This window comes from Poecilia formosa, unplaced genomic scaffold (genome assembly GCF_000485575.1).
Source record: "Poecilia formosa unplaced genomic scaffold, Poecilia_formosa-5.1.2 Scaffold311, whole genome shotgun sequence".
Classification (NCBI taxonomy): Eukaryota; Metazoa; Chordata; class Actinopteri; order Cyprinodontiformes; family Poeciliidae; genus Poecilia; species Poecilia formosa.
Window position 1 is genome coordinate 108,012 of NW_006800250.1, and position 26,276 is coordinate 134,287.

Here is a 26,276-nt window from a genome sequence, read left to right on the forward strand (position 1 = left end):
TCTGATCAGACTGCTACCTAAGTTCAGCTGATATAAAAAAATTGATTGTTCTTTGTTTAAATGGCTTATTTTTCTGATGATTTCCCCACTTGACTGTAGATTTTGATAAGGTTTAAGCCTGCTGGCCAATTTAAAAACTGTCTTTCTAAAAACTTCATACTTAATTCTGTAGGAATCTAATGAAAAGAAGAACATATTTTATTACAGAGTTCAAAATGATTGGTGAAAACAAATGTCTTTGTCTGTGTATCCCTCAACAGCATGCTCTTTACTTCATAATAAATGATGGAAAATATGCTTGAAGGAGTTTCTCAAAATTAATAATTTCAGTAGTGAGCCTCTTTGTGAAACAAGTGAAATTAGCTTCTTTTTAAGCAGCAGCAAAACACCTCTGTAAATATTTGCCAAGATAGACAAAAATGCATGTTGTAACGTGAAAAACGAGTGGGCATTTCCACAAAATAAATTTGTCGTGTGCAGAAATATTTTTGCTTTTTCATACAAAGCACCAATGAAACTGATTTACGTTTGGCAAACAATGCCACAATACGTTTACCAAAATATGCCAAAACGTGAGTAAAAATGTGCTCCTGTGGCATTTTTTTCTCCATCTTAAACATGGGATTTGTAAATATGCACACAAAGACAAACATGAAGCAATTCAAGGAATGCTGGTGCACTGTGGAAGATTTTATACTTTCTGTCTTAGCAACGGACTTTCACAAAGCCAGGACAGTAGCTCAAACAACAAGTAGAAAAATGTAAAAAAAAAAATTAAACCTAGTGTATGTTTTGGGTAGCTTCGTTGTAAAAAAAACAAACAAAAAAAACTCTAGTTCTTGTTTTTAGCAACTGAATTATTTAGCCAAGAATTTGTTATTATAAATCTTATCTATGTAGTAGATTGCATCTGCAGTGGAAAATGCCATCAATGTATTGCTTTAAATTGGTTGCAGTTTTTAAAAAATGTGCAAAGGTTTTCTGAATTGAGGTATTTTGCAAAGATAAAGCCACACACTCAAGTCTCAATCTTATCACAGATTGAGTCACAGATTGTAAGGTGCAAATATTTGATGAGGAGTTGATATAGCAAAGGGCAAGTGATCCGTAGCGTGAACTTTCACTGATGTCCTTTAATAAACTGTCCACTCTCTTCCAGATGACAGAGGGAAACATGAAAAAAGACCTGGAAGCGTCTCTGCCTGCTGCACAGGACAACTTTGCAATCCGGTGCCGAGATGTATGCCGGTCGTATGGAAAGCTAAAGGTCCTAACCAACCTTAACCTGACTGTACCACAGGGACAGATGTGAGTACTCTCACTCTTAAGGGGTTTTCACACCTGACGGTCCATTAGACTCGGTTCGATTGAGAACCAAAATTACAATATTTGTTACATTTTTAGCTAGAGAGGTTCTCTTTCAATCTGCACCGTGTCAGACAAACTGAATCCTTTGAAAAACCCGTTTACCCCCTCGCTTGTGATTGCACTGCACCAAGAACCAATGAAGAAAACAACACTTTCTTCATGAAATGTAAACAAAATTTGAGTGGTGTGAGAAATTAGCAGTTGTAGGATTTCTCTTTTGTCTTTGTTAAAAGACCATGAGAAATTTTTCCCACTAGCTAGATTTGCTAGAGTTCACTTCAATCGAACTGAAACCTAGGTTTATGGTGGACCAGAGATCGCCTTTTTGGTCTACATCAGAGTTTGATTGTGCATTTCTCCTTGTAGCACTGACAGGCATTAAGTACTCTTCCTAGTCATCCAAGGATGGCTCACCATGCAAATGATGTTTGCATTCTCGAGGGAGCTGCTGGCAGGACGCTCGCCCTCTCCTTTTGTCATTCATTTGACTAATCAGTCGCCAAACTCGTCACCTTCCGGCTTAGAAATCAACGTACTGCCGGTACATACTGTTTGGCTGGTTTTTGTGAAAAGAGGAAAATTCCATCCCTCCTAAGTGCTAATAGAGTTAGAGATGAGATAGCAAAGAAAACATACTGTTCTGTGACACCGCAGCCTTCAGCTGCTTGTAAAAATTAGCTTCTGGTTTCTGTCCTTTGTTTACTGTCGCCACTGTTTGTCTTTGTCATTTCTGTGCCCAGTGATAGAGGATTTACATTGACTTTTTTTCTACATTGACCTAAATTTTGGAATGACAAAAGTACAGTTCACTCATAAATATGTACAGGTTCAGTTTACAGGTCACTCATGTACTGATTCTGCAGAGAAAAGAATAAATATGGACACCATGTCAACAAGGATTCTTATCTATCTACCTCAAACATGCACAAAATAATGATTCAAATTCAGTGTACAGAACCATACAAGTTAAGTCCGTTACAAACATTGCAAGACGTCTTCAGACTGTGTTAAATCATTTAGCACAATAATCACATCTTGCATCATACCTCACTTGTCTGCTGCATTGAGACAGACCATCTAAACTGTACTATATGCTGCTGAAACTACAGTTCACTGAAAATAACACATCATGATTATGACATGGTATTTCTCAACAGAATGATGTAACATTCAACAGTCATTAGGGTATTCCAAGTATGTGTGAAGCTCAATGCTCTAAGAACAGGCAACTTTGTTCTCCTTCCCAGGGCTGAAAGAAAAGAATGACATTACTTTGTTCTTGCAACCCTGGCTTGAGGTGTTTTTACAAGTTTTCCTGGGCACATATTCTGTTGAGAACGTTTTGTCTTGCGGTGTCCAACTATCAAACGCTGCCAAAAGCGGGAACTATGAGGAACCCAGAGTGCTGCACTTTAGTTCATTAGGACTTGTTCTTGTTCTAGCGAGGGTAAAAGAACACATTTGTTCTTGTACACTATTGATCTAAAGAATATGCAAAGTATGCTGTGATAGTATGTCTTGATTTAGTATAGAATGATAGAAATCAAACTTTCAATCCTCAAACCTGGCAACTTTTGTTTGCCGCTTTAACTATTGTGTAAAAAAAAAACAGAAACCTTGTTTTAAACTTATGATGACAATATTTTCATCCATATGGGTATTAAAACAACATGAACAATTCTAAGAGCTTGGATTTTTTTTTATTAGAGTAGCATAAAATGTAATTAAAGCTAATATTAGGGAAATAGATAGGGAACAGCCTTTGAAAACTTCCCCAGGGAGTCTAAACTGCTAGCGTGTCTTGCCATAAACATGTTTTTAAGTTTTAGAAGCATTAATGGATCTAAAAACTAAAACAGTTTTTAATAAAAAATTTAAGACTCTGATTGGAATATGTTTTACTGTAAAAATAGATCAATTAAGTCTGTTTGCTCTTTAAAACTTTTATTCTGAGCTAAATTATTTATTGCCATGAATAATTTCCATAAACTTTATTTCAAGTTATCTTTTTCAGAGTATCATATTCTTTTCAATAAAAATAAATCTATAACACGTCTTCAATTTTTACTTATAAATACTTAAGGATCGTCTACTCATTATGAAATTTTAAAAGGGTTTACTTGCCATTTTCTCCATTTAGCGTAGCTAAGCTACCCTTGTATCTCTACTCTTAAAATTAAGCAAAATAAGAAAATATTGTGATATAACTATGATAAATTAGTAAACAATAACAAAATAGCATGTTTACTAAAAATTCAAGTGATTTATAGCACAAGTTATAATTTTTTTTTACTAAATGCTACAAAACAACTAATCAGTTTGCCTCTTCGCCAAGTTTTTCGGGTTCATCGCTGTACATTCTTCATTTACCTAAACAAAACATTTTGTAACCATGCACTCTGACCAAGACCTATTGAATTATTTTTAATTGTTGTTAAGTATTTTCCATATTTATGTAGATGGATAAAATAATAATTTTCAGTGTTTCAGCAAACACCAAAAATATACAGAAGCTGAGAGTCTGCACTGAAAACTCAGTCACCTAGCAACATTGGGGTTCGCAACATTTCTACCTCACCTGACAAGGTCCCTCAGGTTCCTGGTTACATCTCAACCAAAGCCTTTAGTTTATCTAACATGATCACCTTCAACACAACTTGCATCCAAACCTGATAAGCCAAGCAAAATGTGTGCTATGGAAAATGTTACAGAATGTGCTAGTAGTAGATTTTATTTTATTTTTACCTTGTTTGTACGTAAAAATCTTCTTTAGTTTCACGCTAATGTGTGAATTGTTCATGATTTTGTTTTGCAGTTATGGCCTTTTGGGTCCCAGCGGATGTGGAAAAACGACGCTTTTAAAATGTATTGTGGGAACACTGAAAATATCAAGAGGACACATCACTGTGTTGGGGAAGCCGCCTGCATTTCCTGGACATGAGGTCCCAGGGAAGATGGTTGGATACATGCCGCAGGTAAACTGCTAAACGTAAACACTCGGCTCCCTTACAATCATTTGCTCAAAAGTCTTGAATGTTTTGAAAAACAAACACATTAACTCAAAAAAAAAAATTGGAAAATAAAACTCTGTTACATTTTGCTGTCAATCTTAGGACGAGGTTTTGATTTTTAGCTTGTTAGAAATCCACAGATACCCCAGTAAGTGTAGGAGTGTGGAAGATTTTAGGTGTTTTTTTTTTTTTTACAGAAAACTCTAGATCCAGCTTTTATATCAGTGAGCTGCTCTTTATGACCAAAAATCCCTGCCTCGCTCTGGGGCTTCAGTAATTTAGCCTGTGTTGCTAGGCGATGCGAACCTGCAGCGTGAACTCGTTACTGTCAAACTAGAGTTCAGATCCGGGGAGTTGCATGCATGCTATCTGTCCTCATATTACCTTAAGCTTCCTGTTCATCCACACAGTGTGACACATATAGAGAGAAAGAACTGACATATGAAATGTTACTTTTCTTTGATGCCAAGATATTTTTTTTCTTACAACTCAACAAGAGATGTCACCAATAAATGGCAAACCACATGATTGTCATGTCATAGGGAAATATTTTGTTTGTATACCTTAATATGGATATTTTTGTGCTGTTTTTTTTAAAGAAAATGCAGTCTTAATCTTTGCTTTATTTTTGTATATTTAAATGACATTTAAAGCATGGTTATTGCATTTTTTCATCTTTGAATGATCAAATTTGCTTCGGTGAAGGTTTTAATGTGTTACTCCTAACTTTTTAGATATCAGGTTCTAGTTAAAGATTAATAGTGGTTAATAACTGACCTGCAGTACATCACTCTTTTTCCACCTTCATGACCTGCTCTCAAACTCAAGGCCCAGGAGTCAAATCTAGCCTGCTGAAGCTCTTTATGTGGCCTCTAGACTCCAAATTACATCAGTAAGTCCCTCCAGTTTTTCACAAATCCTAAAAATTTACACAAAATTAACAGATCTCCACATTTTTTTGGTCAAAAACATTGAGTTTAACTGACTGCAGCCTCTGATGTCAAGAAATAGACAAATGCTAAAAAGTCACATTTAACATCATACATTAGCACAAATATCATGAAAAACATATTACACATATTTCTAACTTAGCATCACAAAATATGTGACTTTGATTACAAAAAAACACAAAAACAATCAAAAATTCCTGGAGGGACAGCTATTTATTAATATTTTAACAGTTGGTTTTATCAACATATTCTGGTACAACCAGCCCTTTAACTGGACTATATCAGATTTTTGATATGGTCCAAAATGAAACTGAGTTTGACATTCCTGCCGTAGATGAAGAAAACAGCTAGCCTGTCTGGCTGCAATCAAAGTGAACTTCTACCATATTGAAACATTACGCAAAACGCTGATGGTAATGTTCACAAACTCTGTTTTATAACATTTTTAATAACGCTGTTAGCATTGGGTGATTATTTACTCAGATGCTGATGATTAAGTAAACAGGAAATGGAGGTTGGGGGCCGTGCGCCATCAGTAGTCTTCCTGTGGGATACATACTCGGAACAGAACGTGAATTTTGTCACCAATTCATTGTGGTAAAAGTTTAAAGGTCGATCCAAAAGGGTTTGTCTAAACTAATCAGCATTCATACAGAAAAAACAATGCAAAAAGAGTTATCAACTGCAGGTAGGATATTACCTGTTTGTTACTTGAAATCTTTAGTTTTACAGGTAGGACAAACAACCATAGTCACACACAATTACTGCTAAAGGCATTTCAGACCGACTAGTTAACCTAACAAGCATATTTTTGGACTGTGGAAGGGAGTCGCAGCTCCAAGAGAGAGCCACACATTCACAAGGAGAATACTTCATACAGGAAGCATTCTGCATGCTTCCTGTATGCTGGGATTTGAACCCTGACCCTGTCTTATACACATCAACTGCCCCACCAAACAGGCCTTTACCAGAGCATCACTTCAAAAGCTCTTATCTTGTGAAGCACACATTTTTTAGTCATGTCTTTAACACGTTGAATAAACATACTGTAAGTGATTGTACGCTATCATGAAAATTCATGTTTTTGTGTGTTCAGAAAAGAATCATGCAATAACATGTGGAAAGACTGATATCCCCAGACATCCGCTGAAGTGGAACCTACAGGGTTTTATTGCTTCTAGTCTAAAAAAACACATGAAACAAGTTACAACACGGGTCTGTTTGTGTTGCACAGGAACTGGCGCTGTACAACGAGTTCACCATTAGCGACACCTTGACTTTCTTTGGACGAATCCATGGCCTGACATCGAAGGAAACCCAAGCGCGCATGAACTTCCTTATTGACTTCCTGCATCTACCTCAGAAAAGCAGCCTAGTCCGAAATCTCAGGTAAAACTCATTTACCACTTTACAGGCACTTTACATCTAGTAATGACTTTAAAGATCCCGCACTCGGATGTGCACCTGGTCGAGCCTAAAAGCATTTTATCGTACGATGCAGCCAGTTAATGATGTGCTGTGGACTTTGAACCTCGAATTATCTGTATTAGTGAACCCACATAGGCAGACAAACATGATCTCGTCTCTTGAGAGGCTGTAAAGCAACAAAGCAGTCAGAGTTTGTCTGATAAGCGCTCGGGGGGAAAGTTAAATTACTCTGCGATTGGGCGTTTTATGACTATTATGTTCACAGCAGTGTTGACAGAACTGAAAGCCCTTGTTAGACCTACTATTACTTAAACTTAGTAAAACTATATTTCATTAAGTTTCACTTTTTTCACGTTGTGTTCTATATTAGCTCTACCACGGTTCTAATGCTGATAAAGTTTTCTTATTTCTCTTTAATTTGGTGTAAAAATTTGTTTTGGTGTCGTCTGGTATAATATTTTGAGAAGATGAAGGGATGAAGCTTCATTTTGAAAAGCTAAAAAAAAATGATCAAATCATGTATTTCATGACTAGTTAGTCTTCATCTTGTTCTTTTTATTAAATTATTTCAGCTCGTGTTTTCTGGTCTCCCTGCTACTCAACCTTATTAAGTAAAGAAGTCATATTATGCGGGTGTGAATGTTGTGGCCTAATATGGGAAAGTCCATAATACACGCCTCACTGAAGATATGTATGGTATGCACAAATATGCTCCATATGTAGCCTTTACAATGGCGTTTCATGTGTTTAATTATTTTATAGTCTCATATTTGTTTAAAATGCAGTGTTAGATGTATTTGCTCAGTTGTGATTTGCTAAATATCACATGTAAAGAGGTTGTTTTTTGATGATGTCATCCCTGTGGTTAGTTATTGTTTACCTCAGTCCCATCAGGCAGGTTTGTCTTGACCGTTTTGTTCTGGAAGCTTCCCACCTTTTCGCCTTCTTCTGTCTCAAGCGGCATGCATAATATCAACCAGTTACGAAACAACACTGGAGAAGGATCTTCCTGTGTGAATTTTTTTTTCTCACGTTTTGCCCCTGTGTGTCACAGCGGGGGTCAGAGGCGGAGAGTGTCTCTCGGAGCTGCCTTGCTGCAGAATCCTGAGCTGCTCATCTTGGATGAACCGACGGTTGGAGTGGACCCTGTGCTTAGAGCCAAGTATGTAGCCGCCTGTCTGTCCTCTGTGAGTCACCCAGCAGGTCTGCAGACTGCACTTCACAGTCATGTGGAACTTTCCAGATGCCCTTACACAAACACAACCCACTAAAGGGAGACATCTTATTTGGATACAACTGAGGCCCAACTGGGTATAAATCCCTAAGGAATGATGGAACCAAATATTTGCATACATTGTATATATATAAAAACACATCACATTTAAATCAGACTGAAGTTTTCCTGTTTCAGCTCAGTTAGCATTAGCAAAATTATTTCTATTTACTAAATCCTAGAGAGATTAGAGATGTTATGGGAGATTTTCCTATCACTTTCTTTAAAGTCAGAAGTTCACATGAAGCTTGTAATGCCTTTAGATGATGATCTCAGAACTGTCATGGCTTTTACATCCCAAATCCAAAATGGGCTGGTGGCATCATCATGTGTGCATGTTTTGCAACAGGAGAAACTGGTGCACTTCATACAAAATACAACACATCAGAGCGTCGCAACACATCAATCAGGAAGTTACAATATGAGTCCAGATTGGTCTTTCAAATGTACAATGACCCTAAGCAAAATTATATATACAGCATAAGGTTTCCCCCAGAACTCTTGCTAAACCCGGTGTCACAGCGGAGGTAAGGCAGTCATTCATCCAGCAGCCCGTCGTGTTTTTGAGTTAAAAGATGTTTAAAGTTGACAAGAAATTTTTGAATATCACTTGATAATTATGTGTCATTGGAAGACTGGAAGATTAATACCTGAACACCAACTATAAAGTCCTAAAAAAATGCAAACATTAAAAAACACACTTAAATAAATAAGCAATGCTTAACCTGGTGGGGGCACAAATAAAGCCTGGTGGCCCGCCAGGCTTATATTACACTGGGGGGACACCCTGCAGTAGGTTAAGGACAGCAGAGTGGCCATCAGAAATTTTTAATCTCATTCCAAGAATATGCCAAAACTTCAGCAAAGCTAAAAGTTTTGTGTAAGTCAATGTCTTTGTCTATGTATGTAAATATCTGATTTGGACTGGATTTGTATTTTAGGTTTATTTTGTTTTTTGTTTTTACAAAGAAGTAATATTAATAGTTTCTTTTTTTTGATTGTTGTGTTTCTAAACAAATGTGTTATTTATATCTTTTTTCTTTCCTTTCTGGTGATTAGTTTAAATTTAGCACAGATGATCTGATAAATCTTTTTCAACACGATGACGAATATCTTCTCAGTTCTAAAAGCTTGAGAGAAGATTAGCAAAAAAGTATTTACATCAAACTCTAATATCAACTTTATCAGCTGGAAAATGTTTCTTTGGAACCACGTGGTTTCATAAATCAATAATCAAAACCTTATGTTAAATCCTTTTATATCACAATATCAATTTGTAGCTGATTGCTTTAGTCATCAAATTAAGTTTATTGCCGTGGGTTTTGTTTTTCTCCGAAGTGCTCTATGTTATCTGCAGAACATAGGTGTGGGCCATTGAGATATTCTCTCAGTATGATAACGTTAAGCATCAGTGCCACTTCATTTTCATTTTCACAGTTTTTTTTTTTACCTTATTTAATTTCAGTATTTAATTGTAAAGCGTTTAATTGACCAAAGGTTGTAAACAAAATGTGTTTTTAGTTCAATCCAGAATATTGTGTACATCACCAAAGGTAAAGTTTCGACTAAACAAAACGACTATTGATCAACTAAAAGGAGTTAATAATTTTTCAGAAACCTTTCGTTATAGCAATATATAAAATATTTTGAAAATGAGCCATTTCTGTGAATTTATTCTTAACTTTTTACAGACACAAAATACACTTGAATTTCCTCTTAAAATGCTGCAACAGTTCTAATTTTCTATCTTTCTATCTTTCTTTATCATTAGAAGATTTTCTTCAGTGCTCAGTCAGATGAAGTTGTTTCTTGGACACGCAGCACTTTAAAAACAAATCTGCTTACATGACTGTAAGCAAGGGGAAAAGATTTCTTTCAGCACACTAACTCGCAGTGCACAGCAGCAGGTGGAGATAAGAGAATATTAAGCTGGCATCTCATTAAAAAGATGGAAAATTTGCTGGGTTTCTCAACTGAAACGTGTCTGGAACCAGGTCATGCTTACTTAACACTTATGCTTGTACATGAGGGAAAATGACAGCTGTATGTTATTCTGATGCTTAATGAATTTCAAGACAATCATGATGTCAAAAACATCCATATATTCATTTTATCATGTATTCCTGCTTATTCATACGGGGCCCTTTGGAGCTGCACTGAAAAACCAAAATCTCACTAAGTATTTTATTTCTAGTTTCAAATGCAGATATCTTAGTACACTTCAAATAAGACAAAACTAACTTACAAGTAACTTTTTTAGTGAGATAAGAGCTTAATTTTAGTCAATAATTCCTTAATACTGATTAAAAGAAAAAATACTAGTTCCACTGGCAGATAGACATTTATAAGTGAATCTATAAGTAATTTGCCAGAGGATCTGGTACATTTTCACAAATATTAAGGAATTATTGACTTAAAACAAACTCCAACATCTTGCTCAAAATTTGTCTTATTTCCAGTGCAGTAAAATATTTGCAGTATAAACTAGATAAAAACAAACACAATGCCTAAAGAGTTACCTTCCATTTATTTGTTTAACGTGAACACTTAACTTATATGTCTATAAGTTTTGTGTCATTATAAGCAGCGACGAATACACTATAATTTATTACTAAGTATTTTCAGCAGTGATAACTTATTGTAATTTTAGGATTAGTTCATTCGTCTGAAGCCACTTTTTATGACTGTCCACAGATTGAAGTTCAGTTTATCTTTCCAAAAGATAATAAGGACAGATTATATTACCTTCACACCGATAGCGTCAGTAAATGCCTAACGTTCTGCTGACCTGCTAATAGTAATGGTGCACTGACAGCTGCGACCTGGCAGAAGGGTGAAAAGTTTCACCACTTAAGGTCAGCACCAACGGTTTGGATTATTTCTGAGAAAGGTGGACATTTCTTTTGTAATCCAGCCCTGCGGGGTGGTCCTGCGGCGTAGTTGCATAATCACACGGTCTGGCTGGATCAGACGGCCAGAAGCAGGCCTGCTGCTGGTAAAGCAGCAGGCCTGCTTTACCAGGAAATCTCCATTCGTGCACAGGTCAGGTGTTATGTAACACGTTGTTATTTATTTATTTATTTTTTTCATCTTTGGTTTTAGGATCTGGCAACATCTGGTAGAGATTGTGAAGACAGGGAAAGTCTCTGTCATCATTACTACGCACTATATAGAGGAGGCCAGGCAAGCTGACGTGGTAAGCAGATATAAACAGGCGCACCTGTGCACACACTGCAACAAAATGAATGGACAGACGCAGCCGAGCCAAGCATGAAAGAGAACTATCAGAACATCTATAGATCAAAACTCTTTCACAGAATAATGAGTCTGGAGATGAATTGTAGTTTTTATTAGTTTTGACAGCAGGATCATGAGTTCAAATTCAGTGAGGGTACGGTGGAATGAGGATGCACAAAGGCTCACTTGTGTGTTTATTTACGTCTTCTGCTCTGGTTGGCAGATTTCATGCGGTGGAGATCGCTGCCGTAATTAATAACGGCTTTAAGCGAGTTTAAACGTGCTGTAAAACTGCAGTGGCTTGTTATTTTTAAACGTTCACCAACCCTTATATTTGGTGTCACCCATTGTAAAGACTTGAAGTTCATACCAGGTTAGATGTGCCTCAGCTGGAGGATACTAGCAACAAAAATTGGGTGAGAAGAGGAACAAAATAAGGAATTAAAATGCATATGTACTCAACATAGTTCATAGTTTGGGGTTTGTAAAAGATTTTGTCCAAATTGACAAAAAAAAATTCTGAGTTTTGTAAAACTTGAAGTTGAAAAGAGGACATAAGAATGATCACATTTGCATGAAAATGATGTTAGGAAATCAAAAAGCCCTTTGCCTTCATATTAACATTGAGTCACTTTCTCAGAAAACTAACTCCAGGTTCACCTGAAATCCAATAATTCTTTGAGTTCATGTATTGTTTTACAAGTAATCTTCTTTATGAAATCCAAAAAGTTAAATTGCAAGTGAATGTTTGCAATGCAGATTAGCTTTTCTGTAATCCAACCAAAGCTATGTGGTGTAGATTAGTTTATGGAGAGAGCAGGTTTAGCTAAGCTAATGGAAGACAACGACTTCTTCTACAGTACAGTTTTCATTCTCTAAAAGCATGAGGCATTTCCTCATGCTGAAAATCTTTTCCCTGTAAACCAATCAGTCGAACCGAATTGTGGTTTTATAATTGTTTATTACAATCCTTTCCTTTGCTACTAACAGCACAGAAATAAAATGCTGGTTTACTGGTGACAAAGCTAAGTGTTATTTTTTCTAGATTATCTCACAGGCTCCTATATAACCTCCATTCTTCGCCTTGTTTTAAAAAAACTAGATTTAAGCTTTGAAATTCAGTCAGAATAAGTTGTTAATTACTGTTGGAGCTAACAGTACGGCTGAATTAGCTAGCTAGCTAACTCATGAAAACTCAAGGCAGAACAGCTTTGTTTACCTTCCAGTTCACCATGATGACAAGGCAAAAACTGATGTGCCTGTTTTAATTGCCAAGAGCTTGTTAATTATGTGTTTCATAAATATTCATCACACTTGAATATTGTATGTATGTATGAAGACGAATCGTTGTTCTAGTTCACATGTGTCAAGCTAAAGGCCCGTGGGCCAAATCCAGCCCACCGTAGGATTTGACTGCTTCTCTGGTTCTTGGTGCAGAATTTCTCAGCACATGACTGTCTTACTGTCGTGTAAAAAGCTTTTTTAACCAGCTCAGTACAAGTCAAAACTGCATGATTTGAATACAGAATGTAAATATGCTTTTCTTGTTGTTGAACCCATAAACATAGAGTGAAAAAATATCCAATAAAACCAGTATAACCACTTATGTTAGTACTTTCAGTATGAAATGACAGCTTGATGAAAGACAGCCACATGTGCAGAGTCAGCATGATGTAGTTGCTAATTGGCTCTTTTAATTCCTTGCCAGAGGAATGCTTTGTTCGTGTAATAAACATCACAAAGATGCTCTGCTCTACTTTTAGGGAGTGAGAAGAAATGAGGTCTCCTGGCTACTGAAACATTGCCATGTCACTTTGATGTGACTTAGAAAACAGGAGTTTTATCAATGCTTTTCATGCTATAGCATCTCCTGTAACAGGTTAGCAATGTCAGATATTGCACATTACTTTAGTTTATGGCATGTGTGTATCAGAAATGTAGGTTTTGACATCTTTTTATGCATACGTAGATGACTTTTTTTATTTCCTTCTTTCTGTTTGTGTTCACAATGATTTTCAGGAACTTGATAGATAGTCTAGATGTCAGCTTCCTTTTGTACGACCTACTTGTGTATTTAGTATGTCCAATTTCATTCTCTAAAAGCATGAGGCATTTCCTCATCCTGAAAATCTTTTGCCTGTAAACCAATCAGTCAAACCAAATTGTGGTTTTATAATTGTTTATTACAATCCTTTTCTTTGCTGCTATCAGCACTGAAATAAAATGCTGGTTTATTGGTGACAAAGTGTCTATTTGGAGTCAAATCAAAGTATTCTCCTATGAATTTTATTTATTTATTTATTTATTTCATTTTCTTAAGGTTGGTCTGATGAGAAACGGCCATTTGCTGGCAGAAGGTCCTCCAGATGCAGTCATGAAGCAGCACAGTGCAACAGTGAGTACTCTCTAGGTCTCAGGTGTGTGGCTCCTGTCGGGGTCAGGGAGTCGTTCTCGATTTCTAATGACTGAAACGTGACTAAGAAGGGGGAAAAATAAATGTAGAGAAGGTAACCTCTCTCTGCTCTTTGGGCTGTTCTCATACAAACTACGCAAAAACCCCAATTAAAACCCATGAGCTGCAGCTTGTTCTGACCTCCGTTACGGGCTGTTTGCAGACCCTGGAGCATGCCTTCTTGCAGCTGTGCGAGTCGTCGGACCAGAACTCCACTCAGGAATCCAACTCAGAGAGCGAAACCCTGGAGAAGAGCCAAATGTTCGCGAATGGCCGGGACGAGAGTCAGCCAATCCTCGCGGTCGGGCCTCCACCTGTGGAAGACATTCCTAAATGTACAGGTACTGATGTATGCACAATGTATTATAGTTATAATGTGTTTTTATTTTGTTTATGGAACTCCACGGACGAAAGTAATCGAAATAAGGGTAAAAATTCCGAGGTCTTTTTCACCTGGCTGGTGAAAACATTTTGCAGGCAAATGTCTCACAATGTTGTTCCAAAATATGTCTAACTGTGACCAGGGATCAGTTTTATAAATCTTTTACAAAATCCTAGTCGAGACCTGAAATCAAATAAATATGCTTGCAATCTGAATTTGAGACTTTAAAAGCTTTCTTCTTTTTGGTTCCCAATCATTTTGTTCCGTCTCTTTAATTAAAGTGGGATAAATCTTAGAAGTGGAACCTTATCTGAACTCGCTCGCATTTATGTCTCCATATCTGTCTGAGCAGAGCCGCTTTATGACTTCAGGCCTTGTGATTCCATGTTGAGATACGGCCTTTAATAGCAGCTCTAAGTTCAGTCTATCAGGGAGATCTTATCCAGACATTAGTGCATTCTGGAGACAACAGATACGGTATGAAGTGGGATCATGTTTGTTCAGGACATGTGCTCGGTGCCAAGTTGCTGGCGTCAATCTGTCGTCGACCTTCTTTGGAAAAATTGTGTTGCTTTATGACATTTAAATTTTTATATTTTTCTTTTTACACAGGAGCACGTTTATGTTTTTCAGGCTATTCAGATCTGAACATTCATATGCTACAAACATGGCAACTAAAAATAGAGAGATAGTTTACTCATTATTGACATTTTGTAATGTAAAAGTTTCAAACTTAACTAGATTTTATCACTTTTTAGGGGACAGGCCAACTCAGAGCAGAAGGAAAATGATGCAGGGTGTCCAATGTGCGGCTTCTAACTGAACGGGTAGTTGCTTTAGATTAAAACTTTAAATTTTTAATTAGGGCAAAAATTATCACAAGTTAAACATTTCTTACAATAGAAAAGACTGGCCACAATACAAAGAATTATATTTTAGCCTTTAGATTTTAGGCTCATTCTGTAGGAATTTTTTATGCTTATTTTGTGGAGATTTTTGTATTTATTCTGTAAATTTAACCCTTCAAGGCTCCATAATTGAAATTCTAAAAACTGTCCTTGAGTCAAATCAAACATAATATTCATTATTCATTATATGTGACAAAATAAAATCAAAGTATTCATCTTTAAGTAACCAGGATTTTTGTTTTCTCCTGCAAGCTCCACATCTTTCCTGTGACTTTTACTCAATTTTGCTGCACCCAAATCTGGTTTTTAATCACTTTATTAAAATTGGCTAAGAATGGAAAGAATTTACAAAGAAAAGAGAGAGACCTAAATGATGTTGTTATTGCACAGAGTTGACTATTTTTTTTTCTTTTTAATCAGGACCTAAACATTTTGAAAACTGGATTCCTTTTTTATTTTTTTTACGTTTACCTCCAAAACCTGTTTGAAGTTTTGAATCTGCGGTAATCGATCACCTTCCCAACGAAAAAATCAGAAAGTTTGTTTCGTTAAAGTACTCTGGTTTATTGTTCAGAAGGAAATTTTTTTTTTTTTTAACCAAAACCGAGTTCTTTAGACATTTCTTGTGACACATAGTTTGGACACCCATCACCTGAACTGTACTGCGGTGCTTACATTATGTTATATGGTCACATCTACATTAACTTGAGGTTGTCCCAAAGCATCATGGATTATTTTTCTGTGATTTGATGCTCAGCGGACTGGAAGGTGCGGGCCAGATACATCCTGCCAAAGGGGAGAAACATTGGCGCGCTGTTCATCAAAACAATGGTGCGGATGAAGAGAATGCCAGGGTATTTCCTTTTCTTTCTTTCTTTTTTTAATTTCTAATCAATAACAGCAGGAGAGAAACAAACAGAAGCTTGTTTAGTGACTGGTTGGGTCTCCTGCGGGCTTGCAGCTCGTTGTGTTTCCAGTTCCTGCTGCCGGTCATCCAGATCTCGCTCATCTGTCTGTGCGTCGGCGGAGATCCGAAGGGGATCAAGGTTGCTGTGGTGAACAACGACAGCTACCCGCCGTCCAGCTCATTCAGCCAGTCGCTGCTCACCTTCCTGGACAACTCCAGCGTGATTCAGGTATGGCTTCGTTTCTGAGGAGTACGATTCGAACAAGCTGATGTTCTCTGGCTCGGTTTTGCTTTAGTTTTCACTTATACTCTTTTTCCACCGGCTCGACTCGGCCCAGCTCGGCTCGAACCCCCTGGATATTCCCTCGCTTTATCCAGGAAACATCCAGGGGGTCCCCGCATCCTTAAAATGACTTAAATTCCTTTTTTTTCCTTTTTTTTATTACATGACTATCATTTACAGTGAATGAACAACCAAACAGAAATCTCCTTACTTTTTATCTATAGTTCCTTCAAAGGCAGCAGTTACTGTACTTAGTAATTTTAATGTGCAGGTGTGTGGGTGTGGAGTGTGTGTGTGTGTGTGTGTGTGTGTTTTGTTTAAATCTTAACCAAGAGAGTTTCAGTTCTCCTTCCCACCAACACTTCAGACTTCCTTTCTTCTAGGAAAGTTTCGTTCTGTTTGTGGAGGAACCGAAACCTTTGAGTCCACTGTAGTGCTGCACATGTACCACACAGAGTACGAACTGACACAGACTCTCACAGATTATGAGAGTTTTCAGAATACTGTGTAGTTTTTATTATCTTGTAATCTGTGAGCAGCAGTTTCAGGTCATTGTTAAATCTGATTTTCTTGACCCCGACAAACTTTCAAATGCCTGGAATCACGTTTACCATTACAAGTCCTTCCATATTTCCAGCCCAACGTGTTGCTGGAACTTTTACGGTATTTATTTATTTTTTTAAGATTCATCTTATTCCCATACCTGCTTGGGTTCTGTTAGACCTGAGTGCTGCATTTGATACAGTAGGTCATATAAACACCACTGGTTTGTCTGGATCGACGTTGGTGGTCCAGCTCTTTCAGTGGTTCATCTCAAAACAAGATTATTTTTATCTTCAAATTATTTTCTTTCATCCTTTATGCCTCATCTCCCCTGTTGGGCACCGCAGGGCCCTATTTTTGACCCCAGTCCTGTTTTCTTAGTTTCCTCAAAAAGCTACAGATTATCTCCAACCTCTTATTCTCACCATCAGCGATAGAATAGAAATTTCTCATCATAAGCAGCAGCAGATCAGAAGGTGTTAGTTTCTGTACTTTTTTCATCTGGCGCCCTTGCACCCAGCATGTTGCATCTTACTAAATGTGTCAAGCTCTGTGTGTTTCTCTTGGTCCTGATCTCCATTTAAACAATCATGAATCACCTCTTCCATGTCTTCACTTACTTCACAGACTACTGCAGAGTATTTTATATCCATTGTCCTCAGTCTCAGTTATTCTGCCTGCAGATCGCCGTAGCCTCTTGACATTGATTTGCAGTCTATTTTAGGATTTGTTTTAAAATTCTGATTGTATTTAAGGCCCTAAATGGGTAAACCCACTGCACAGTGTAGAGATAAAGGCTCTTCAGTCTGTGGAGTCCTCTTCCTGTTGTGTCTGTTTCATGTTGTTACCTTCCCAAGAGGATTTTCTCCATCTTTCCAAAAGTTTTTTTTTTTGTACACAAAAAAAGACACATAGCAATTACTGAGGTCATTATTTTAGGAAGGTGACAAAATGTTGCTTACTGGTGTAAGTCTGGTAGTTTGTAGTTGCATTTTAAAATATATCTAGATATGATGCACAGCATGAAACTGAATTTAAATGTGCTGTGCACAAAAGTAAAACTAAAACATACAGGATGCCGGCCCTCCAGGACCCACTTTGGCCCTAGAGACTTTCTGCTTTTTAGGTAATTGAACCATTGGGGGAAAATGAAACAACAGTCATATATATAAACTGCTCTCTTTTTTTTCCCTTTTTTTTTGCATTTACAGGTTCCCCTGCCCCACAAGGAGGCGTTCGAAGGGGTCCATAAAGGGGAGTACTGGGGCGTCATCGGCTTCGGACAGAACTTCACCAATTACTTGACTAAACGGTAAGATGATCTCTAATGACAATACCTCATTTGAATACATCTGGTTTTGATCACACTGCGTGAGTCATCCTGAAAGAGTCAAATCTTGAACTCTGGTAGCTAAATACCAAAGTTTGGGTGAAATGCACAAAATATTGATATGATATTATTAACATCATTAATAGTGCTATTACTATTAATGATGTTAATGATACTGAAAAAAAAATACACATAAAGACCTAACCGGAGTAAAATATAGATATAGAAAATATCATAAAATCAGTATGTCAATAAATAAAATAAAATCAGAATATGTTCCTGCAATTAACTTTAAACTGGTTTAAAAGTAGAAGTACAGCAGTCAGTCAGTCAGCCACTGATTATTATTTTCTTAACCAGGAATCAACAGATCAAATTAAACAGATTTTTTTTCTTTCATTTGTTAAATGCTTCAAAACTTAAAGACTCAATTTTAGTCTGTAAATGGCCAGTTAATGATCGTGTAATTTTTATAATAACTAAAGGTAACGTAGTTGCTTGATTGTGCCTGGAAAATACAGGCACAATGTGATGTTGGTAACTCTACCCCACTCTTCGCTAAAAGCTCTCGCGTTTCTCCGCTCGGCTATTGTTACATGTCAGATACACGTCTACTGCCACCGGGCGTCTCCTCCGTACTTCTGCAAGACGCATACAGTTTCCTGCAGAGGCATTCGAACCTCTGGATGTTTTTCACATTCTGTCATGTTATGATGCCTTAAACTTCTCCGTTATCGGATAGAGGAACACAATGCAGTAGTGAAGAAGAGGGAAAGGGATTTGTGATTATTAAGTTTAGTTGTTTTGTTTTGTGTTGTTATGTATATATATTCAGCCCTTTTCACTCAGAATTTTGTAACTGGAGCAACACTTCGACTCCGGTTATAACGCCGTGTGATGTAATAGTGTAATAAAATTGGGCTATAGACATAGAATGTAGTAAAACATAATTAAGACCGCATTATGTAAGTCAATGCAAAATGTAATAAAATCCTTGAACGCATTTTTGAATTGGTTTGCTTTGAACGACGTGTAGGCTGTTACCGAGAGTTCTGGTCTGAAAAGGCAATTAAGTTATCAGAAGTTCATTTAGTGGCCAAAATTTCAATTTAGAAGGATCTACAGCATGATCGTAGTTAGAAGTATAATTATGAACATTAATATAAAAATATGTAATCACACATCACTGAACAGTTACCAGAAAAAAAAAAGTTTCTCCTGACTCCATGGTTTAGCTGCATTTATTGAAAGCTTCTGAAAACACATTTTTCTCATCCTGTTTTCCTTCCCTTCCTCTCCTCTGTCACCGTGAGGGTTTCGGTTTCACAAACCGGTGTTCTTGTTGTTGTTCATCTGCAACATGTTTGTTGTGAGTCAAACAGGTGTTCAGTCATCATGTAAACACCCTACCTACCTGCCGGTTCGGACTGGCTCTGCTGAAGCACGCCGTGGTGTCAAACACAAAAAAACAAATTCCACTAACTCATGGCTAAAGAGAAGAAAGTTCACCACACACACATTTACGTACTGGCTTGGAGACATGCATAAACTGTATGTGCAGGAAGCCACCTCATCGGTCTGGTTGTGAAACTTGTTTCCCTGCCTTTTGTTTGACCTTTCTGACCTTTGACCTACTATATGTGCATTAGGGCCGCTCAGCAGATATCAGCGTGATCGTCAACAGCTGAAAGGGGAATGAATGTGTTGTTTATAACCAGACATGTTTTCATGGGTAACGTGGTTTTTAGAGCTTCGATCAGGCTAACAATAACAGTTAGTGAGAAAAACAACTTCGAAATGCTACAACTTAACATAACTGTACTTCCTGATTATCCTACCAGCAGTGAAAAGATATGCCAACATTGTTTGTTTTCATGGAACTATTTCTCTTGAGTCTCACTTTGAGTCACTAAAGTTCATTAGAGCTGCTGTCATGTGAACATGAGTCAGAGTCCCCAGTTTTTGTTTTCTGTGCGCCGGAGTCGCAGGTCGCCATTCTGGTCCTTCCTGTCCTTAAAAACACCTAGGCGGGTTCTGGTTTTAGGGGGTCAGCCAATCAGACGCCGGTTTTCTCTGAGCCACGTGGCGCTGATGTGACCGACCTGGTCGAGCAAAACAAAAGGTGTTCGGCTTCCACATTCTCTGGCTTCCACACAACAGTCTGAGGTCGACAAAATGGGCCGCAAGCAGATTTGAAGCCAATTAGCCTTCAAAGGTGTCTTTGATGTTTTAAGACATAGATTTAAAATACACACCCACGTGTAGGGTATTTGTTTTTTCTAATGAAGCCCCCTCTGTCTGACTTATGAGTCTTTCAAGCATATCAATGCTCCTAGACTCAAGAGATGAGCCAGTGTTGTGTGTACTCTGAAGAGAAAATGTAGGACAGGTTTGTATTTGATGTGAACTTTTGGGGTTTGTTACCAGAAGCCTGTCATTAGCACACAACAATTAATATAACCAATAAATGGGCCAGCCAATAAATTGGATCAGTTTCCTTCATTTTAGTTGATTGGCGATCATTCGATAGTTGAGAAACCGATCTGATCTACCTTCCTCTGTTCTGCTGTGAGAGAGGGCCGACTGACAGACCCACCCACCGCATCACGACCGCACGCTCACAGTTAACAATAATCACCACACTGCTGCCAACTTGGCAACAAAGTTGCCATGTTTAGCCACTTTTTACACAAAAAAACATCAGTATCATTTAAAATTGTATCAGTAATTGGTGATTACCCAGAAAGCTGCAGGGAGTTCACCCCGATGAAGTGCGATATTTATTTTCCAGACAAATGTATTCCAGGTTAATGAAGTTATAGTCGTACATGTTATTATAAAATCAGAGAACAAAGTTTTTAAATAAATATTTTTTGAATATATTTTGGATGGAGCAAAAACATAAGTTTGCTCCCCAGAGTGGATACAGTAATGTTCACGCTCCTATGACCAGCGAGTGAAGTGAGTGAACATTTCAAACATTAGAATAAGGAGCTGTTAACTAAAAACTTGGGAACTTTTGTCTCAGGGTTTAGATGCTTTTCCATAAGGATATTGTACGGAGCTCTTTTTGAGTCAGCTGGGATTTCTGAAAAGTTTCACACCTTCGTTTGGTTCCGTTCATTTCCACAATGGACCTTTGACCCACCGTCCCGATAATGTCACACAGTTACAGCTAACATTTTAGAAAAAAAATGCACCTATCTACTTCTAGTAAAATATATATTTTTTAAATTAGGGGTAAAAAAAAAAAGATAAATTATATTGTAAATATTTCTAAAAGTAATAAAAGACACAAACAATTTAAAATGATCGGTAATTTTGGAATTAGATAAAATTAAGGTAATATAAAAAAGAGTACATTTATAAGCAATTTGGATAAATGGAAACAGTTATGGTACTTGATGAAAGTTGATGAGAAAGCCAAAAGTAGAAAGCTGCTTAAAAGGCAAAATGATTATTTTTGCTGAAAATAAAATGTAATTTATAAGCCGAGCATAAGTTTATAGCATGTTTCCAGTCTGAGTTAAAAACATGTCTTGAGTTTCCTCTGGTTGGACAGAGATGTTTATCTGTAGATCTACTGATCTGACTGAAAGTGGAAGAAGTTTGGCTGATAGACTCTCAGACTTGCCGTCGGTGGAATATTTAGCCTGGCTGACCTTTCAGGTTCCTGTTGGTGAAACAAACCTGCAGCTACACACTCATCCCTTAATGCATTAATTACTACAACTGTTTATATTTTAATAAAATATCACCTTGATATTTAATCAGAGCTTAACGAAAGAAGCAAGCGAAGGGGATATCCAGAAACAAAAAGCATAATAAGAAAAAGATTGGTTTGAAAAAAAGAGTAAGATGAATCAGAGCTTATTTTTGACTTATCCCTGCATTACCTGATTATTAGCTGCATTACAATAAGAAGAAAATAATCAATCAATCAAGTTTATTTGCGTAACACATTTCAGCAACAAGGTAGTTCAAAGTGCTTTATGTCATAAAAACACAAAAATAAAAAGTCAGAAAAACATCGTCCCATCACCAATTTGAGTCTGTCGAGTACCACCATCAAAATCATGAATACACATCAACTATGTTGGTCAGTGTTCTTTTATTATGGTTATAAAGCAACTCTAAACAGGTGGGTTTTGAGCCTTTATTTAAAGAAACCGTGTTTTGCAGGATTCTGCAGCGGCAGGTTTCCAAGGAAGTGATCGATGGAGGATCGGTGCACGTCTGGCTGGACCTGACCAGTGGGACACACTTTTGTTTTTAGTGTTACGTTTGTTCGCTTTGGTGGAAAACACTGAATTAACCTGAAGCTTTGTCATTGAACAGATCGACAGATCGGCCTCATGCTACAGAAGCAGCTGCACCAGGCGTTTCAGGTACAACATGATGCCTCATCGAAAGCTGGATAAATTTCACTGAATGAGGGATCTTCCTCTTCTAATGTCGGTTGTTATTCTTGTTCCCCAAACTTTTGCTTAACCAAACAGAAACTATAAAATTCCCTGCTTCCTGATCAAACCATTGTTATGATTTTGTGTGAGGTCAATATCAACATTATTTCTTTTCTGTCTGCAGGCCTTTGTGGATTTTAAAATGGGTGCTTTGGCATACCTGGTTGCTCTACCGATAAAAGTAAGAGACCTTAAGGAAAATTACATAAGAACATATAAGTCATGGGTAATTATCGTATCATTAAACACGACACGATAAATATACTTTACGATATTTATCAATAAGTATCACATTTAACAATACTTGTTGTATTGTTAAGTACAACGGAAAATTATTTTCACAATCATTCATTGTGGAAAGTTTCTGATCACCATTTGAGTTTTGATTTATCGTTGTCATGATAAATTTCAGTTAATGAAAATAAATGCAAAAAATAAAACTGACAGTTTGGTAAGAAATGTTCATTTTTGCCATTTTCTACACTAAGTTACAATAAAATATCAGTAAATTTGAAAATATGATTAAATGCAGTTTAATGTTGCTACACACTGAGTTTTTAATGTTTTTCTAGATCAATAGTTGTGTTTGTGGCACTTTGAATGTCGTGCCATGCAGAACTATTTATACCTAAAAGGTAATAAATAGTTTTTTTTTGTTTCTATAATAATCTTTTTCGTCATCACAATAGTATCACGATAAAATTAGACGTCCATATCACCCACTCTAATCATCAACAGTGTGACATGGTTTTGCTGTTTGCTGCATCAGGTAGAATGAAACCCTTTCTGATCATTTCCTAGTTTGAAGAGCCGATCTACGGAAGCCTGGACATGGATTTTACCACCTATGTGACTCCAGGAGCTGTCCTGAGGTCAGTGACGAGTGGGCCGCTCTGGTTTTGTGTTGCTTGCGGCAGAATTTATTTATTTATGACCTTTACTATGGCACATCACTGGGAAACACTTAAAGGAACAAATCCTTCTTTTGTCTCTGTTCCTGCAGCATCTCCTTCTACCTGGCTGTGGGTTTGACGGCGCTCTCCTTCGTCCTGGAGAGGAAGGAGGGGCTTATGGACAGGTGCTGGGTCGCAGGTGAGAAACCAAACCTTCCTTTGCTCTGATAGCAGCACAAAAGTTCATAAGTCTCAGTTCCAGCTCTTTGCTCATGTTAGGAATCACTGTTAGTACCTTCAGAATATTAGGAATCTTTAACAGGGAGGGGCATTTTCTTGTATCGTTTATCATTTATTGTGAAAAATGTTTTTTCACCATTAGAATTTTGATTGATTGTTGTCATGATAAATATCATTTAAAGCTAATCAAAGACATGATTTTCAACTATTTTAGACACTCAAAGTAGTTCTGGAAAGCATCCATGAATAAAAATTTCTGTCAGCAGCAAGGCGGTCTTTTTATTTTGCACAGATTAGATAAGAAGTTTTGGTGGTCGCCTTTGAGCACTGATATAAACATTAACAAGTGACTCCATCACTTGATTATTTTGTTTATAAATCTTTATTTGAATAGCACTTTTGAGGCCGCAAGTGAATATGATCCATTACTAAGAAACAAGTGAAGACTTTATTTATATAGGAAAAAGAAAAAAAGAATATGAAATCAAAAATATTTCTAACACTTAACAAACTATTAATTTGAAATTACAAAAAACAAATAAATACAAGTGAAAATGCCAAAATAGATACAGAATTTTAGGTTTTCTACGAAACCTAAAATTAAACATCCAACATAATTATTTTTCCGAAAAATTAAAGTTGGTGTTATCAGTAACTATAAAAGAAGCTGGATTAAAACTCGTCTTTATCTTACTTTTAAAAAAAGTGATGCTTTTAACAGTTTGGCTTAGAAAATAAAGTGTTTGTTAACAATCTCCAAATCTATTGAAATCTTTAAAAGTTGTAAAAGAGAGGCTGCCAGGCGTGAATTGATGAAAATCCAGTCGATGCATCATTTAGGTGTAATTTGACACGTGGCCAGTAGAGGGAGGAACATGATCACAAGTGAGGTTGAAGACGTTTCTGTCCAAGATGCCAACAGAAAACTGAACAAATGTATTCAATCACTTTTTTTTTTCATTTAGAAAAATCACACGCATTTTGGTCGATAATCTGATGAATCTGAATTTATTGAATTCATTGTTTGTTAGTGTTTGAACATGATTTAGTTGTAGCAAGCTGTTGCTTTTCTATTCTACTGGCTCAAAGTGAGGCAGAATAGAATCGTAGTAAAAATGAATAAGAGGAGATTATTTCAGGGCTTAAATTTGACTTATTCTTCTTATTTATGTTTTCTTGATTTGATTAAGAAAAAAAATGTCCTCTAATTTTATTAAATAGTCTGGAAATAAAATAAGTTGGTCTCAAGTTGAAGTTGCCTCAAACTGCTGTTCTCGTTCGGCAAAACATTGTGGCAGAAGACATTTTCAGACAAAATAAAAACGAACCCGCATCGGGTCTTTAAAAAGGTTTTCAACTTCAGATTCATCAAAAAGCCCTTCCTGTTCTTCGCTCCACTAGGTGTGAGCTCCATGGAGACGATGCTGGCTCACCTCTTCTCCCAGCTCTTCGTCATCAGCGTTCAGATCATCCTGATGCTGCTCTTCATCCTGCTCGTCTTCAAGGTTGGCTCGGGGAACAAACACTACACTTATGCTATACAATTTTATTGATCTAAAAAAAATGTTTAGATCAAAATAAAGATTTTGGCAATTCTTAGAACCGACGTTCTCCATCCAGAGCTTGAGCTAATTTGCAAAAAGGAGAATGAGCTCTGGACAAACGTCCAAATGTATATATGTAATATGTAATAATGTAATATATGGTGGGCCAGGTTTGGCCCACCATATATTTTTATGTGGCCCTTTAGACTCGTCATCAATCAGCTGCTTCAGTTTTTTGAGGAAATGCTCATAAAATCAACAGCAACACACATTTTTTTCAGAGTACAGCAAATTTTCCCACCAACACAGTCAAAAACATTGGATTTAAATGATGCCAAGTCCCACCTGAAGGTGGCAGTAGTTCTCACTTTTACTACACTTCTGTTCATACCTGTCAAGTCTCCCGTTTTGGCCGGGAAAGTACAGTGTTTTGTGTTTCCTGCTGTGCTCCCGTAATAATATTTTCCCGTCAATTTCCCATATTATAGCAGCTACGTCACCAGTCCTCCACTCTAGCGCTAAGCCGTTCTCAAAAACAATTGCGATCACTGTTAAAAAAGATGTTCAGGGTTACTTAATTTGAAGAAGTACTTATCGAATGCAACAACAGCTGTTTATTCAGACTTTAACAGTGTTGCCAATACATCCTGGCATAACTGGCCCTTTGAGAACATTCTTAATCTTGATTTGGTCCAAAATGAAAATGAATCGCAGCTGCAACTCCAGCAGAGGGAGGAGTTGAAGACAAATCCACAAATACACTCATAAATGTTTGTTCTGCCTGTCACATAAAATCACAGAAACCGTAAAAGTGAGAAGGAAGAAAAACAACAATAAAAACAGTAGTCTGCTGACCAAAGTCACCCCTAACATGGTTTGGTTTTGACGTGTGGGAAACATGTCCGACACGTTGGAGGTTAATAATTCGCCAGCCTTCCCAGGCCTTCATTTGCATTTTTACTGCGTCGACAAAAACTCTGACTTCACCTGTGGCAAGTTGCAGAGACGTAATTATGTTAATAAGAATCCACTGCAGCCAGCAAACAGCTTTTCAATACCAGCTG

At 37.1% G+C, this 26,276-nt stretch overlaps 1 protein-coding gene across 2 annotated transcripts in view; it reads left to right on the forward strand.

Moving 5' to 3' along the window:
• The window catches only part of abch1 (ATP-binding cassette, sub-family H, member 1), a 37,842-nt gene that overhangs the window by 4,730 nt on the left and 6,836 nt on the right, over window positions 1–26,276 (forward strand). For both annotated transcript variants that reach the window (XM_007572922.2, XM_016661110.1), the window contains exons 2-17: window positions 1,160–1,308; window positions 4,184–4,343; window positions 6,564–6,718; window positions 7,812–7,919; window positions 11,133–11,226; window positions 13,588–13,662; window positions 13,883–14,060; window positions 15,767–15,863; window positions 15,971–16,145; window positions 17,954–18,054; window positions 22,255–22,325; window positions 22,411–22,460; window positions 22,660–22,716; window positions 23,337–23,407; window positions 23,539–23,627; window positions 25,070–25,173. In XM_007572922.2, the coding sequence (XP_007572984.2) occupies window positions 1,160–1,308; window positions 4,184–4,343; window positions 6,564–6,718; window positions 7,812–7,919; window positions 11,133–11,226; window positions 13,588–13,662; window positions 13,883–14,060; window positions 15,767–15,863; window positions 15,971–16,145; window positions 17,954–18,054; window positions 22,255–22,325; window positions 22,411–22,460; window positions 22,660–22,716; window positions 23,337–23,407; window positions 23,539–23,627; window positions 25,070–25,173 (1,734 nt within the window). The remainder of the gene's footprint in view (window positions 1–1,159; window positions 1,309–4,183; window positions 4,344–6,563; window positions 6,719–7,811; window positions 7,920–11,132; window positions 11,227–13,587; window positions 13,663–13,882; window positions 14,061–15,766; window positions 15,864–15,970; window positions 16,146–17,953; window positions 18,055–22,254; window positions 22,326–22,410; window positions 22,461–22,659; window positions 22,717–23,336; window positions 23,408–23,538; window positions 23,628–25,069; window positions 25,174–26,276) is intronic.